The sequence below is a fragment of the Thermobia domestica genome, chromosome 1 (assembly GCF_964235325.1).
Source record: "Thermobia domestica chromosome 1, izTheDome1.hap1.1, whole genome shotgun sequence".
NCBI classification, from domain to species: Eukaryota; Metazoa; Arthropoda; class Insecta; order Zygentoma; family Lepismatidae; genus Thermobia; species Thermobia domestica.
In genome coordinates, this window is record NC_137454.1 from 305,267,103 (window position 1) to 305,285,631 (window position 18,529).

At 35.1% G+C, this 18,529-nt stretch overlaps 1 protein-coding gene across 7 annotated transcripts in view; it reads right to left on the bottom strand.

Moving 5' to 3' along the window:
- The window catches only part of osa (trithorax group protein osa), a 253,832-nt gene that overhangs the window by 50,858 nt on the left and 184,445 nt on the right, over positions 1 to 18,529 (bottom strand). For 4 of the 7 annotated variants that reach the window (XM_081727117.1, XM_081727127.1, XM_081727102.1 and 1 more), the window contains 6 exons: positions 15,229 to 15,396; positions 9,285 to 9,915; positions 5,898 to 6,023; positions 3,262 to 3,455; positions 1,000 to 1,041; positions 109 to 303 (listed from right to left, as the gene is read on the bottom strand). In XM_081727117.1, coding sequence (XP_081583243.1) covers positions 109 to 303; positions 1,000 to 1,041; positions 3,262 to 3,455; positions 5,898 to 6,023; positions 9,285 to 9,915; positions 15,229 to 15,396 — 1,356 coding nt within the window. The remainder of the gene's footprint in view (positions 1 to 108; positions 304 to 999; positions 1,042 to 3,261; positions 3,456 to 5,897; positions 6,024 to 9,284; positions 9,916 to 15,228; positions 15,397 to 18,529) is intronic. The other 3 variants (XM_081727104.1, XM_081727110.1, XM_081727113.1) reach the window with 3 other exon arrangements.

Consider the following 18,529-nt stretch of genomic DNA (forward strand, 5'->3'; position numbering starts at 1 on the left):
TCACCCTACACCACAAAGATTAGAAAATGTAGATTGAATTAATTACAACATGAATAACAAACAAATATGAAAAAGAAAAAATAATCGCATGTAATTTCATATACTTACACTTACCTCCAGGAAACCACCCCTCTCTTTCACGAACAAGTATAGTCTATACAGATCTAGCGGATTTTTCGAAATCGTAGGGCAAGCTGTAATCGGGGTTCCTCGTTCCTCCATGAATTGCAAGAGCTTATCTAACCATATTCGACGATCCGGACTCTCATCAATTTCGTACAATTTACTCAGGCTATCCGGTTTCTGTGAAGAAACAAATGCAATTCCTCAATATGCTAAAACTAATTTACAACTGAAGTTCGTTATTCACTATTTCACCAAAGAAATATATTATATATATATGTATGTAAATACTATTTTCTTTTTACATAAGACATGCCATATCTTTACCAAAAGAGTTAAATATTAATTACAGTTTTCTACGTCATTATTCATCTACTTTTAAAAAATGCTGTAGTTTAAAAACTTACATCGTTATAATCCAAAAAATAAAATGGAAGCAATAAGACACTTCCAGGATTACGAAAAATAAACACATATCATAAACAACACTCAATTATATCAAGGATTAGTTTTACGAAGAATGCTTATTAGTACTATGATGCTACAGGATAAGGAAAGCATTAGTCGGGTAAAAGGTACAAGATTTCCATCAAGCAATATCTCCCCATTTCCTTACTAGATTAAGATTTTATGAGCTATTTGCACCAATATGTAACATGCTACATGCTACTCAACACTAAGAAAGTTAGTTCTTGTAACCGCAAAGAGGAATAGTCTCTAAATGTACGAGGGAAGTTATTCGGAGCACAATTCTGTATTCCAACATGCAAGCATCTTAGTACTTCACCTCCACATATATAAGGAACCAAGAAAAGTGAATGCACAGAATAAAGTTAGAAGCATAAAGATTATAAGAAATATATAAATAATAAAAACCTTTGATCGATACGGGTCTTGGGGCACATGACTGTTAAACACCTGCAAAATAAATATGGAAAACATGGTGTGAGGCATCACAACCACGTTCAAAGAACTGTTCCTGCTTAATTAAACCATTATTAGCAGGTTATAAGCACTTAAGTTTGTTATAAAAAGAAACTTGGAAGAATACTATGCTACACAGCACTTTATTCTCTGTATGTTCTAGGGTGAATTAAATAAAAATATCTCAAGAACAACACTTTTAATTCCTCCAAGTTTCCACTGTATAATCCCAAACCAATAAAACTTAATCCAATTTAAGAGTATCTGAACAATCGAAACAATTATTTCCATTCATAAACATGGTCCAGTGTGATCTTCATTCATAGAATATATTACATCAATTATGAAATCCCGCACTGTACCAACCACATGCACTCTATAATTTCAAATAGTAGAAATCTAGTAGTTAAATCAATGTAACTACCAAAACATCTCACCATGACATACCCGCAATAAAATTACCGAATGAAAACTACCTATTTTGCTACAATGTTTCTTCAAGTAAAGTAATACAGAAATTCCATTTGTCTGAAACTCATATTATATATATATATATATATATATATATATATATAAACTACTTACAAAAGTATTCTGTAGAAATCAAGTTACTATTCTTACCAATGCCCATTATTTTAAATTACTTTCTTATCTACAAAGAAGGCAAATTACACTAAGTACTTCTTCAACATCTAATCTTTTAACCTGCCTCATTTAAAGAGAACTATATAGGACGAAAGAAGTACTTTTGTGATAATATTCTAAAATATTTTTATGAATAATATTTCGTGCATTGACAGCCAAAGAGATTATCCTTGATTTATGAAATACATGAAATTTCTGAAGTATTTTATATGTGAATGAGCGCGTGTATAGAGAAAGCTGAATTCGGATTGATTTTCTTTTTTTTTTTTTTTTTTTCATCTATTGCTGTAGTTCGGGAATAACAAAAAGAAATTCGCTTTGTGTTAAATAAATAAAATAAAAAATTAAAAAAAAAAACAATTAATATTATTTCATTTTGTACTGTCGATTTTCATCTACCCAAGTTCATAGATTATTCAATATGTACACTGGACAATTAACCAATAAAAATTACTAAGTTTAGCTCCCTGCATATACAAACCTTGACATTCTTTATCTTTCGACACAGTCCTTTATTTATCTACAAAGTTTCAGAGTGCTGTTCTACATGCGAATTTTGGTATTATAAAATGTTTATTACATAATTATAATATAAAATGTGAAAAATGCATGACTGAATCGAGAATCGAACCTGGGTCTCCGCCGTACCACTCTGAGCGTTAACTACTACGCTATCCAGTCTGCTCCCTGAATAGCCATGTATTCTGTCACTCAACGTCAGTGCTCAGATACTCAGGCCATATGGATTATATCACAACTACTGTTCTGCTTGCACAACCAACCCAGCACCTCTGTCAGTTGAATTACGGGCTTCCCACTCAAACTAAATAATCGAATTCACGGTTTTTACGGTGGAAAATTTTTCAAAATAAATTTTACTGGCTGCACTGTAGTATAAACCCCCCGGTGCAAAACCAAATCGTGGGCGTAGTCCAAGGCATGGCGCGGCGGTCAGTACGTTATAGTAGTGGAATAATTAAACTTGCCCTCGTTCAAGAGCGACTGTTACATACAAGAAACGGGAAAACATTAAAAATTTTGAATTACTTTCGATTTTTATTTTCTTTTGAGAGGTATTTTCTATTAATTTAAAAATTTTCTAGCTTTCCAAGGTCTAATAACAAAATTTATGGCTTATTCCAGGTTCATTCACGTATACGACATCGCGACTTCTTCACGCTTTTCACTGTTGTGTAGCCACCTTGTTACATATGTACGATACATGGATGAATTAACCAATTTTATATCACACCAATGAATTTATAGGTGCGACGGTGTGTTATAAAATCGGTTATTTCCTCCATTAATGGTATGTATGGAATTTTATTACTTTCTTGGATTCATTAATTTGACTTATAAGTTTGACTTGACAAGTGTCATTAATTCATTTCTATCACCATAAAATACTATCATCATTACTAACTTTCAGTAAGAATTGCTTACATCTTAGATGTAACACAGAACTGTAATTATTGATCACGTACTAGTTAAATTCTGAAATTAAAGAAAAATAAATAAATAAATAAATAGCACTTTTTCAGTAAATAATGAAACTACTGGAATACTTACAGGACTGGCCGGAGTTCGTGGCCAACTAGGACTATTTACATCTCCATATTCTTCGTGCATAGAACTCAAACTACCAGCACCAGGAGAAGGTACAGTACTCTGTGGTGTTGGTGGATGACTATGAAACCCTCCAGATCCTAGCACCGAACCGTCTTTCCTTTGCTTTGGAGTACTACTTGGATCTTCACCTGATGCTATCAGAAAATAATGAAATTCTCATTACCTAACCTTCTCGCTACACTTCAATATATAGTTGCTTGTTACAATAATGTTTAGTACGTATAGTGCAAACTTTACTTCTAAAAAAAAAATTTTAAAAAAATTGCGATTCAAATTCTGAGAATGCAAAAACATAAGTACCTCCAATCTCACATTGCATAGCAGAGATTTATGGAAATAAAAGTGTCAGCAATAAATGTAAACAAAAGGAAAGAACGGAAGCCAATATTGGCCACTACTCATTCCTTCAAGCCAGTATCCCTTTCGGGACCCGGGGTTTTTGGGGTATTTTTTAGATTTTCAGTCAAGCAGCTACTGCATCGTCACTATTTATCCTAGGATCATGGTTCATCCCTCATTCTCTTCAGAATGGAGCTGGCTTTCAAATGGTACCGCTTGCATGCTCATACCATATACCAGGAGAGGGAAAAGTGATGTCAAAGGGAAACTTTCGAGGGAATTTTTTTTTTAAACTTTGGGCCCTTCTGGAACGGCCCTATGTGAACGTAGAGATCTCAAAAAAAAAAAAAAAATCTGATAAACTGGTATACTGAATGTGTGTGCCAAATTTCAAGTTTCTATCTTGAATGCTAAGGGCGGGAGAAATTTTATCAAGAATCCCCACAATGCACCATGATCTGATAAAACATTTCCTGAGACATCTCTATTTACCCTAGGACTATAATCCGCCAATCATTCTCTTCAGAATAAAACTGCCTTTCAGGCGGTACCATTAACGTGTCTCTATCGTGTATCTAAGGCGGGAAAATCCCGAAAAAAATGGATTTTTGGGGTCTAAATATCCCTTTTTCAACTTTTAGCCCCCCTGACCCACCCTGTTTTAACGCAGAGATCTGAAAAAATCTGATAAATACTACTAGGTGGGCTGAATGTTTATGCACAATTCCAATTTTCCAGGTGCAAAAATAAGCCCGCCAAAAAATAATGAACATAGGCTTAATAAAAGAAAATATATATTTTAGAATTATGACGTCGTCACCTCCTATGTCTCGACGCAGGAAGGTGTGAAACCATACGTAAGGTCTTCTACAATGCCTCTGGACTTAAAAAACAAAAAACCCGGACGAAAAAGCTCAAATAGGAGAGTTATAACGCAATGTACCATGAAACACCCGTATGGTACAAATTGTACCATAAGTACCCCAAAGGGGTATTCATTCCTTCCAGAGTATAGAATGAAGGGGAACAGACGTGTCAAGAAATAAAGAAAGAAAGAATAATTCCTTAATTCGCATTACAGTATATTAAAGCAGTAACTTTTTATCCTATCAATAACATACATTGCTGAAGAACTAAAACTATTGTTAGTACACAGTATGCTAAAAACTGCAATCACAAACTTAATCAACATTTATATGCACTACATCTTAAATCAGTAATAATTCACTTCTTACAGATTATTATTATTATATTATTACTAGCGAAGAATCAGAAAAAATACACCAGGCATATTTATTTTCTCCCTAATTCTGAACTTCGGTATACATTCACACATCTCGGTGGTTGCTCATATAAGCCTGTCAAATTTTGACAAGTAATAGTGGCTTTCGCAAATGGCAACTCATTTGAAAAATAAGTCGAGAGTGATGGTAAGGTTGGGACCTTCAGATCAAGAACCAAACACTTCAAATTCAAACGGAACCACTTGCACTCTTGAGTGATTGAATGGCATCGAAGCAGTGCATTGGCACTAGTTATAAGGGAAAAAGAGTCAAGATAGTGAGACATATCAAAATCTTTTAAGTGACTGGACTAGATCCGAAACTAGTAATTTGAACTATGCAAGTGTTAGAAAACTCCGGCTATTAAAAGTGTCATCTCACGTCTATTTTCTTTAGACAATAATTTCGAAATATCATTAACACAATCTGGTTTTCGAAGCTAGACAATGCAGAGAATTATCTTCTTCCCGTCAAGAATGCTCTAACTGAACTGAGCAACAGTTCGAAGGCTACTAATAAAAAATGTAGAAGGAAATTATGCAGTTTTGCTGGCAAATCAGAAAAAAAAATAAATAAATAAAAGTTTAAAAAACAAAGAACATAATGGCTTCAAAGTGGTTTTACACAAATTTTCCGTGAATCAGAAACAGACAAATTTCCTTTGTGCTGTAATAATTACATACATAAATAGGAAAGCTTATTATGTGAACTCCTTCAATGTTCTTCCATACCATATAATAATTTCTGGACAATGAATATTATACCCTAAGAATTACGTAAGTGCAAATAATATTCTTTCTGATCATATATATATACATATATAACGAATTCAACGCTAAGTAATTAATATACTACTTCTATTCAAAAGAAAGAAAGAAAAAAAATCGTGAAATACTTTCCGTGAATAACATATTTACAAGAAGTAGAAGTGAGTTACTACTATCGAACACTAACCTGCAGAAGTGTTGGAGAGAGTCGACTGCTGAGAAGCTTCATCTAAAGGTGTACCATCTGGACCAGTGGTAATAACTGAGGTAACAGAACCTGACATAGAAGGAGTAACGTTCGTTGTAGTAGTGCCTGAAGTTAAACAGATAAAAACATTAATTCAATATATAAAATTAAGAGCATATAACAAAAATAATTAAAACAACTTTTTTTTTTTTTTTTAAATACACATAAATGTAATCTCAACTCTTAAACATTTCCCCAGAAATACGTGTTACACTAGTTTATTTTAATAAATATTTCATGAAACAAAATATTGAATTAATGCCATTGCTAATAAGTTAAATAATTTAACAATTAATTTAAATAACTATTTTTAAGATTTCATAAGGCCAATGGGTTAACACGAAATCATTCATATTATCAGATGCTAGTGAAGTGGGCACTAAAACATTAAAACAGAATTTTTTAATATATTGAATTCAGCATCAGAAATGACACATATTACGTGCTTCCTACACAATCTCCTACTCTGGTTTAATTACGTTTTATTACTTAATTTTTTTTTATGTTATGAATATTAATTATAATGCTGTAGTGACATCCATTACGAAACTAATTCCTGAGCACAGCAGTCAAGACTTCCAGCAATGGCAAAATAATACATAATCCAATTCACCTTTCGGATTAGGATTAGCAATTACATTTCTCTGCATTCGGGATCTATGGCCTTGTAAAGTCCGTCACAGATGAGGGATGACATCCCTCGGCGATCACACCACCCAGCGAAGTGGAGATGAGAGGAAGCATCCTGGGACCTGCATGTTACATACCATCCCGGCATTTTCCTGATGTGAATGAAAATACTCAGGAAAAACGTTACTCAGGATAACTGGCCTGAAAAGGCTTGTACATCTTTCCGACAGTGGCTCCTCCGGGAATCGAACCCTGTACCGTTCAATTTACCTTTTGCACTCGATTATATAGCAATATTCAACAATATGTATTAGTCACCACTGAATATGTGACGAACGATTAGACAGAAATGTGTAAGATGGGCGGGGCGCGTCACTCTTAGGGAATGCAGGGTCGTATGAAATGAATAACGACTAGGAAAGAGGTATTCGATAAAATACAATTTCACATAAGTATTATGCGTCCTGTCGCACTTGAGGTAATACATACGAATATGTATTTATAGCCAATACACTTACATTAGTTGTTAACATACGTAATAAATCGAGATAAGCAAACATGAAATTTGATGAGACCATTACATACTAATGAATAATTAACGTATAAATAATGTTCTCTTCTATTTATACATACTATTTGGTCTAGGAATTAATTCGTGCGGTTGGTACGCACACATTGAAGCTGTAGTACAAACACAAAATACATAAATACCTTAAGAAAAATATTGTCCATCGCTAGCCACCACTTTCGCCCATCTGTCAGGCAATGTACGGATTCCGTGGCGAAAGAAGTCCTCATCCTTGGAAGCGATCCAGTCAGAGACCCATGTTTCGATATCTTCTGAAGAAGTAAACCGCTGTCCAATCAAATCGTTGTTCATGCAATCGAACAAGTAGTAGTCCGAAGGAGCAACGTCTGGTGAATACGGCGGGTGGGGTAAAACTTCCCATCCGACATTTTCTAAATAGGTTTTGACCGGTTTTGCGACATGTGGGCGAGCGTTATCATGTTGAACAATAAGTTTATCATGTCTGTTCTCCCATTCTGGTCGTGTTCTGGCCAGAGCTTGCTTCAAACGCATTAATTGTCGTCGATAACGTTCTCCATTCATAGTTTCACCCGGTTGCAGCAGCTCATAGTACACCACACCTTTCATATCCCACCATATGCACAGCATAACCTTTGCACAGTGAATATCTCGTTTTGGTTGTGATGGACCTGGTTCACCTGGTTTCACCCAGGCCTTTTTTCGTTTAGGGTTCTCGTAATGGATCCACTTCTCATCACCCGTAATAATTCGATAACGTCTCTGTCTTTCAATTCATGTGGAACTCAATGTGACATCTTTTGAATCATTCCCATGGCTTTCAAGCGTTTGGAGACTTGTTTGATCAACGCCTAATGCTGCTGCAAGTTGTTCCTGCGTTTGACACGAATCCTGCTCGAGCAATGCTGTCAATTCTTCGTCTTGAAATTTTTTTGGCTGTCCAGCTCGCTCTTGGTCTGCCAAGCCGAAATCACCACTTCTAAACCGTGCAAACCACTTCTGACACGTTCGCTCAGTTAGAGCATGGTCACCATACACTTCCACCAAAATACGATGACTTTCAGTCGCACTTTTCTGCATGTTAAAGTAATGCAGCAGGACACCCCGCAAAAACACTTTATCAGGCACAAATTGCGCCATGTTCACTTAACTACAAACTGGTGTTGTTGACGCTTTAATCCACTGCCCTATACTACGAACGATACGCGATGACAGGGGTTTGCAACACATGTGTGGATACACGGAACTGTGGGACGCTCCGTTCGTTGCGCCATCTCTTGTCCACCCGCACGAATTAATTCCTAGACCAAATAGTAAAAGTTCTACTATTTTTAAAATTGTTTTTAAATAGGTCAACTAAAGTCACATCGAAAGAAAAAAGTTTCATCACTTTGTACAGAGTAATACATAATAATTAATTTCAACTGTACATGATTCATTTACTAAAAAGATTAATACAGATTATATTTTATTAAGCAACTGTATAGTTAGAATGTACTTTAAAATTTAAGATAAAGACTCTTAAGAATTTATCACTTTTAATCTTTAATTCTAACCTCAATTGAAAAGAAAAATACAGTCTTAAAAGTAATTGAGTAGTGATATTAATGATACAATTCAGAAACAAAGGTTTCCAAACGTACACTCATGTCCAAAATTATTGTCGCATGTCTATAAATATGTTGTTGTAAATATAATTTGATAACGAATTCGCCTGGTATTTTTTATAATGTTAGTATATGTATAATCGGCAAAGAAATGTGGCAAATTTCATATCAAAAGAGCAGTAAATAAGAACAATAAAACGAAAATAAAAGTTTCTTATCCATTTAGCAACATTTTGTTTTACTCATTCTAATGTCCGTATTTATAATTCTTTTCCTACGAAATTTACCACAAACAAATATTTTCCGATTATACACATAGTATCAGTATTAAAAATACCCTACAAAATCATTATCAAATTATATTCTTACAAGAAGACAGTTACAGATATGCAACAATCATTTTGGACATGAGTGTACCTATCGAATTTATACAGTAACTTAATCAATAGTTTGAAATATTATCTGAACACGATCTTGCCATTGTACTATGAGAAATATTCTAAAAAGAACTGGTAACGTGCAAAACAAGTACGAAAAACGTACCTGAAGCTGTAGTTGTAATTCCGTTATCACCTGCAACTTCAGCAACACTGCTCATGGGCATATCCACCTGAGTTCCACTTGACATATTCGAAATAATAGACGATGGATGCGAATTTGGTGTAGACGATGGAGGTGGCATTGTTAAGGGAGACGGTCCATCATGACTATTAGGTAATGAAGGAGTCGACGTAGAAACGGATGTACTCGTAGATGACACTGCGGGTGGTACACTTGTTGGAGCTGAAACCACCATCCCTGAACTTGATGTTGGAGGTCCGCCCTGCGGAGGACCCATACCTGATACTGGAGGCATTCCACCGACGGAAACAGGAGGACCCATCCCCAATGACGACGGTGGAGGTCCTATTCCTGGACCTGAAGAAGGTCCCATTCCTGACGTCGAACTGGGAGGTGCCATTCCAGCATGTGAAGATGGAGGTCCCATTGGAGGACCCATTCCTAGAACGTTATTAGGAGGACCCATTCCAGGAGTCGAACCAGGTGGAACTCCAGGTGACGATGAAGGGGGACCACCAGCAGGCCCTATTCCCGAGCTTCCGGTATAATTTAGCTGTGGAGCACCAGGTGTAGGAGGAACCGGAGCATTAGATGGTCCAAAACCCATCTTCTGCTGCAAAAAAGTGTGAACATTAGTTATAAATAGTTTTCAATATTAATTTAGTATACACAAAGACGATACACTGATGAGCGTTTTCTAAAAGCAGTGTCACCTTGTAGTTTGCTATAAACGCAATACAAACAAAAGTTGGATAGCATGCATTTCTCATAATTTATTTCCAAACTAAGTTATTTTTGCAATAAAAAAACCTTTATCATTATCTATCCAACATGATAGAACGGTTCCCTTCCAGTCTCACATATCGTATAATTAATCATAAATGTCCCCTCCGAAACCTGGCGTTCCCTTTGGATGCCTCCCAGTTCTGAAAAAACACCTCAATCCACTACACATCACACACCATATTGTGATTGGCCTTAGAATTAATGAAGATGTGTATTTTGACATCATATTGCATCTGGAAATAAAAGTGTTTCAATGGGCTTTGGTAATCCCCAGCTTACTATTCGGAAACCTATTCACTAGCGAAAGCACAGGACTTCAGCAGTACTCCCTTTTTGGGCCTATCTTTTCACAGTTCTTTCAAGCTCTAGTAAGGAGCACATTGAAGTATTTAGATGTTCCATGGATTGAGCTTGACATATGCTTTCTTGTACGCCGTCTTGTTTTTCACTCAAACAGTGAAAAGGAAATTTCGATTTAAAGCATTTAAAGAACGGGAAAAAGAACTGGATCCCCATAACATTTAACTCAGTTTGAATTAGGAAATTAACATTTGTGTAAAGTAAGTTATTGTGCCTTTGTTGTTTAAAAAAAAAAACTTCGAGGATAACGTAATGCGATTTCCCCGTTTCTTAACGACATTATGGATTCAGCATTTAATAAATAATAATAAAACTCCAAATAGACGTAAGAACCTATTCAAACATGGCTACTAGCGTAAATGATTTGTAGAATGATAAAGTTGAAAATAAATATTATTATTTCTTCTCTATTTTCCTCTTTGATTATCATAGTTGTGTGGTTTATTCAACTTCTTTATTATTTCATATCCACGCACACTAATAAAATAAAAAGAAGCAAAAAAAAGAATTCTCTTGCGCTCTCAGGGTGTCTACTGAATTTTATTTTGAAAATTCCAGTATATTTCCAGTATATTCAGTATAACTATCAGCAAAATTCCAGTACCTAATACAATGATTTTTTTTAAGTTCTTTAGAAATAATCACACTCTTGATGATTTCAGGTTTTGTAATTGTTTTACCATCAAAAGAATATTTTATTTTTAATAAATTTAGTTAGCCCTGATTTTTTTTAACAGTTCCCCTCACAGCCCTCCACTCCACCCATTGCTCTAAATATCTAATTACAAAATGTATACAACTCTTGCTTTGGAAAAGTTTACCATCTCAGTGAATACAAAATTGTTTGTTTCAAGACTATTAATACAATTACAAAAAAGTATTGTTGACAAATTACCAGTTTCATAATTTTTCCAGCATGTAGATCAAAATTCCAGTATTTCCAGTACCAAAATTAAATTCCAGTATAATTCAAGAATTTCCAGTAGCAGTAGACGTCTTGGCTCTGCTATGCAACACCTATAAATTGCTATGCAAATTTACGTTTGTTTAACAATTTAGAACTAAAAATATTCTTTGTCCCTTCTTCAAGGACCTCCTTGCATGCATATGCCTCTAAACATTCCACTTATGGATGCAACTATAAAGGCATTTTTTCCCCTATGACTGTACATAAGAAACTATAATATTTATTTCTTCAAAGCAGATCTAAATAGAATACATTTTTCAGACGAACATTCAATACTAAATGGTATTTAAGTTACATCAGCGATCTTGTTTTAAGACTTTCTTTCATTCGTTAACAGTAAATCAAATCAAGCATTTATGAATTTAGATAAGTAAATTTATCTGAAAATGAACATGAGAAAATTCCTTCCAGGAATTACACGCTTCGTTTACAATATAGTTTAATTATGCTCAACATCAAATCGCAATTTTACTCCTACAGTTCGCGCGTAAACAACTTGGATATTAATACCAAAACCCAAGAGTGATATTACTCAAGGAAAGAGTAGGTCAACCTTTTTGCCCCCTGGAGATAATGGCAGGAAGTTAACACTTGGTAACGGTGATACATTAATAATTCGCATGACTTACTATGTATGCATATGTAAAGTAAACCCACTGAGTCGCTCATCAATAGATCTTCGAAACTACTCAAAATTCAATAACGAAGACGAAGAGAAATGGAAGAAAAGATTAAAGCTATTGTCGGCAACGGTGGTAATATATGATAGTTTTAATATAGATCATTTATCTTTCTTTCTTTTAATCGTTTCCATTTAATCGCCTAATCACGTATTCTCAGTTTTCAGGTTTTCAAGCTTCGGCGCGCCACCCTGGGGAAGCGCCGAAGGTTGTCAGGGGAGGCACGAGAACTTAAAAAAATATCCTACAAATAAACATATTTATAATGCAGAACTTAGTGGCTCAGAGAAACCAAACCAGAGGTATAGGAAATATGATGAACCTTATTTGGACTTTGGTTTTATCAGTTCTACTGTTAATAATGAAGAAAGGCCTCAGTGCGTAATTTGTTTGAAAGTGTTGGCCGCAGATAACATGGTACCCAGTAAGTTGAAGCGACATTTAGAAACTATGCACATCAATTTACAAGATAAGGACCGGGAATATTTTCCCCGTAAAGAAACTGAAGTGATACGAAACAAAAGTACATTTTCTCAACAAACTTCTGTGCCGGGAAAAGCTCTTCTAGCATCATATAAAGTAGCATATCGTGTGGCACAATGCAAGAAATCCCACTCTAAAGCTGAGGAACTGATTGTGCCGGCTGCAATTGATACATGGTCTCGATTATGGTTGGTAAATTTGCAGCTAAACTAAAAGTGTGCCTTTATCTGACAGCACAAGTAGTCGTCGATTAAGTCGTTCCAATGCTGAAAATGTCATCGATTCTGCCTTTCTTCAGAAGCTGTCATACTTTTGTGATAATTTTGAGAAAGTAAATGTTTTAAATTTGTCTTTAGAAGAGAATGATACACACATTTTGCAATTGTCAGACAAGGTGTTAGACTTCAAAAGGAAGTTGCTGGTTTGGAAGAGGAGCATTGAAGACGGGAACATTAGTGACTGCTTTCCTATACTAAACAACTCGTTAGAAGAAACCGGGGACCAGCTAAATGAAGAAATCAAATCAGTGTTTGAGGAACACTTAACATAACTTTATGTCCAATTCGAGAAGTATTTTTCAGAGGACACACAGCACAATTGGATCGTAAATCCATTCAACGCAGAGAATTCACCAAATTTCACCATCCGAGAAGAGAAACAGCTTATTGATCTTTCTTCAAACAGCATATTGAAGACCAAGTTTCTCTCTGCATCGTTCCCTGAATTTTGGAGCTCAGCGAAAAATGAGTATCTGGAATTAAGTAAGAAGGCCTTGCGAGTGCCCCTTTCTTTTGTAACTTCCTATCTCTGTGAAACCGGATTTTCAGCCATGGCGGTGATCAAATCCAAATATAGGTCAGAAATAAAACTCCAGAAAGAGATGTATCTTGCCATTTCAAAGTATGTGCCAAGATTTAATAAATTGTGAGATTCAAAATAAGCTCATACCATCCCATTGAGTTTGCTCAACATTTAAATGTGTCGGTTTAATTTCCCTCTCTGCTCGTAGTTTTCAATTTTAACATAAATATCTGGCTTGCCACAACTTATAATTATTAACACCGGCTAATAACATTAAAAGGTGTAGTCAGTGTGTACAATGTAGATCACCTGTGTTAATGAGATATTCCAATAGTAATTAATAAATGAAACATAGCTTATCATAGTGATAATCTTTCTTTTAGGGATACAAGTATTTATGTTGTTGACACATTTCCCTTTTGACAGTGGAGGCGCGTTCAGATTTTGGTGGTTGAGGGGAGCCTCAACTGCAAAAAGTTTGAAAACTCCTGCCCTAACCTGAATCGATTATACTGAACAAGTACGATGCTGAAAATGATTTAGTGTACTTTACGAAAACAAAACCAAGAAAAAAAATTGATACTGAAGATGGGAAAGTGGTATTGTTTTCATACCTATCAGAGTTGGAAAAAACCAAAAACCCGTTTTTTTAACCTTTTTTTTTAACTTTTTTAAAAAAATAATTTCCTCTATGTATTTATATTACATATGGAGAGAAATAAGTTTGTTTCGCCTTGCTGTTATTATGAAAACAGGGTTATGCTGCAAGGGGTCTTATAAGCTTAAAGCGGGATCCAAACAGCTTCCCGGCTTACATCCGAGAGAAATTGTCCTCCATTTGGACTCGAAACCGGGACTAATTGGCCACAAATGCAATGAGTCTGCCGACTCACTCACGAAGGACTCCTGATAAAAATACGTTGTACTGATCTTTACATACTTGTTAATATAATTGTCGAGTCATTTCAGGACAAAAAGATAAATAGTTGCACAAGTGAAACTATTATACATATAAATCGGGAAACTCCCGCGTTAGCCATTGGGAAAATCCTGTTATTACTTTAAAGGCAAAGCAAATCCTGTTTTTGCTTTGCATGTAAAATCTAAGGTCAACGTATCATAATCAGTGCGCTTAAACTGAGGTATTAAATTGCAAATTTAGTATGTAGATATCATTCAATAAAATTAAAATGAAGTCTAATCCAAGCTAATGTTGGAAGCTACATAGGCAGTCGATAAATTTTGCCAATGTCTATCAATATATTTAGGCAACCTTTGCTTCTTTATAAAACAACAAGCATTTAGGCAAGCAAAAAAAAAAAAAAAACATACAATTTGGCTTCGTTTCGTATGTTTAGGCTTAACATCTTTATGTAATCCCGAGGTTATAAAGAAGACTTTCGCTTTAAAGTGACATCCAAACTGCTACTTGCTTTACACATGAAAGAAGGGTTGTGGTTTGACCGAGAATTGAACATGAGACACCTTGATTAAAAGGTGAAAAGGAGATAAAACTAATGCAGATGGTTTGGTATGTGGAAACGTCACCATGAAGTTCACACGATTTAAAGCATTTTTCGTTCTTGTTTTCTTTTTGGTTTAAACTTTTTTTTTTTAAACAGCTGGTTTAAACCACCTTGGTTTAAACCAGCCAACCCTGATATCTATAGATAAAAATAACAGTAAAGGGATCTCTATATATATGCACCTATAAATTAATAATTTAAAAAAAAAAAATGCCACGCGCTGAACAATGACTATTTATTATCGCTGAATCAGCTTCTTCTTTTCGATCTTTTTGAAAGTGAGCCTCAAAGAAGAAACTATTTAACAAGTCAATATACTGTACCTGCAAATGGTGTTTGAGATAATGAGGTGGCGTATGAGGTCGAGGCCCACTAGCAGAATTTGCTGATGCTGGAACAGTAGTTTGTGGTCCCTTAGCAGGCATTTGACTTCCTGGTCCTCCTATCAGGCTAGGAGGAGGTCCTTGGTTCATGGCAGGATTCGCCCAACCCTACAACAAATAAATTGTTATTGCTCGGTAAATAAAAAAATGTACCAGAATTAATCTGAGTATTTTATACTACATTCATACAACGAAATTACAATGAAATAGCATATCTCGAACACTAATAACAGAAGAATCTCCCTATGGTCTAATGAGCTATCACGCGTGCCCTTGATGCACGTGATCCCTAGTAAGATTCCCGATGGGAAAGCATTGAACGCATTACGGCGGGTCGGATTCCACCTTAAACTGTAGATCTACGTTTCATATATCCTCGGTGCTGAAGAGGAAAGTTAAGACAAACGACATAAATAATAGAAAACTAATGTTAATTTACATGGCATCTAACAAAGCACGAATTCAATATTTTTCCATTCACGAAAAGGAAAACATATCCAGGACTAATCCTCAGATAGATGGGGGCTTCGCTTCCATACCCACCACCTTACTCGCTTTTCTTTAATCACTTCCTTTTTGTTAACCCACTTTTCCATTTTTCCTCTAGCATTAATATTAAGAAATTACAGATCTTTTATATTTTTAAACGACCGCCATTTTCAAACGGGATGGCGGATGTAGCTGATCAGCAAATGAAACCAAGTACTCTATCACGCAAATGCCATGTATTATCTTGATACGAACAAAATTGCAAACTCTATCGTACCAAGAAGACTTGCTTATACCCATATATATATATATATATATATATATATATATATATATATATATATATATATATATATATATATATATATATATATATATATATATAAACTGACAAACTTCCAATACATGTTACTCACATCAAAACAAGAGAAAATTTTATAGTTTATACTTTCCTGAGAAGTGTCTAGTTTCGGAAATACAGACACTATTAAACCACTGAGTGATTAGTGACCTCAGAATGGGTACATTGCAACCATCAACGAACTCAGTCAACTTGTACCTTCGAAACTAGGCACTTCTAAACAAAGTGGAAAATAAACTTTTCTCTTGTTCTGATGTAAGGAATACGTTGACTTTATTTGTTGATGGTCACAGTGTAGCCAATCTGGCGTCATTATCACTATATTGCTTGAAAGTCACTGTATCTGAAACTGGGCACTCCTCAGCAAAGTGCAAAATAAATTTATCTCTTGTTTCGGTGTGAGGAACATCTGTGCGAAGTTTTTTGGTTTCTTTCCGGAACACCGACAGGCAGATACCCTAACCTCCCTTATATACCATTTCGGACTTTTACTCTTGATTAATGTTGTAAAATATCCGGAAATTTTAAAACGGCTGGTAAAAAAGTTTTTTTTTCGGTTTCTTTCCGGAAAAATTGAAAAAAAAATACAAAAAATCTTTGTTTTATGTTAGTTTTACTAGTAATGGAACCATTGTTTTTCGAAGGTGTGAAAAATGTAAATTGAGAAATTTCAATGTTGTGAATATTTAAAAAAGAAGCATTCGAAAATAAAGCAGTTGTAATTATTCTTGCAAATTAGTAGTCTGCGCTCATTTCTTTTATGTGCCTTTTAGTAGTTTACTTTTGGTTGTGCATTAATTACAGAAATTTTATAATTGCAAACACATCTACCATCATGCAGCGTTTCTGTTGCAAGAAGTAGGGCTTCTGAATGAAAATGAGTTCTTAATATGCTCTTTGACCTGGTTAAATTTTGTTAATTTTAACCAAATTACTTCTTAAAAGAAAGAGCAGTAGGCAAATTTCACTAATGCTCATGCACTAAGACATATAATTACTACTATTATTTAATATTCAAATGCAAACTTTAATATAAATTTTATGTACAAAATTTTGTATGTAAACAAATACGTGTTTTCTAATGCGACAATCTATCTACATATATAAAATTAAAGTGACTATATTTGTAACTTAACAACTCTTGAGCTACCAGATTGATCTAGATAAAAATTTTTAACATAGATGAGATTCGGGCTTGAGATGGATTGTACCATTTCACTCTGAAAGTGCAACTTGGAGGAAGGAAGTGTGGATATACTGTATATCGAAAATTACCGATCTTAGTGTCGAACTCGTGGTTTTCGGAGTTGCTGAAATGAACAGTGTCATTTCCGATGAAGCTTAAATTCAAATTCAGCACTGCAACTTGGGGGAAGAGGAGGGAGATACATAAAATGATCAAAAATGACCGATATTAGTGTCAAATCCACAGTTTTCGTGGTTGCTGAGGTAAACAGTGACACTTTCGATGTCGTTTAAATCAAAATTCAACGCCGAAACTCCCCCTTCCCCGTTCCTATAGAAAAAAAAAATGATCCAAAATGACTGATATTAGTGTCGAATCCAAAGTTTTCGGGGTCGCTGAGATAAACAGTGGCACTTCTAATGCCGTATAAATCCAAATTCAGAGCCGTGACCTAGGGGCGGCGAGATGGGAGATATACAAATGATCGAAAATAACCAATAGTAGTGTCGAATTCACAGTTTTTGGGGTTGCTGTGATGAACAGTAACATTTCCGATGACGCTTAAATCCAAATACAAGCCCGCAACTTGATATATATAAATGACAAACTGGCCGATATTAGTGTCAAATCCATAATTTCCGGGGTCGCTGAGATGAACAGTGACATTTCCTATTCTGTTTAAATCCAAATTCATCCATGCAACTTGGGGGCGGGGAGATATATAAATATGATCGAAAATGACCGATATTAGTGTCGAATCCATAATTTTTTAGATCGCTGAAATGAATAGTACCACTTCCGATGCCGTTTAAATCAAAATTCATCCTCGTAACTTGGTGGCGGAGGAGAGGGGAAATATATAAAAAAAATGATCGAAAATGACCAATATTAGTGTCGAACCAATGGTTTTTGGGGTGGCCGAGATGAACAGTGACATTTCCGATGCCGTTTAAATCCAAATTCATCCCCCATTAGTTACTCCTAAAGGGGGAAAGTGACATGTAAAAGTAAATAAAAGTGACTGATACTAGTGTCGAATTCATAGTTTTCGGGGTCCGCAAGTTCATTGGTGACAGTTTTGGTGCCCTTTATACCCAAAATGAAACATATTCTCCCCGTGCGAAGAACGAGTATCCAGTATTCTGTTAGTCTTTAATAATAACGAACGGAAATTTTACATATTAAATTCTTTAATATATTTGTCG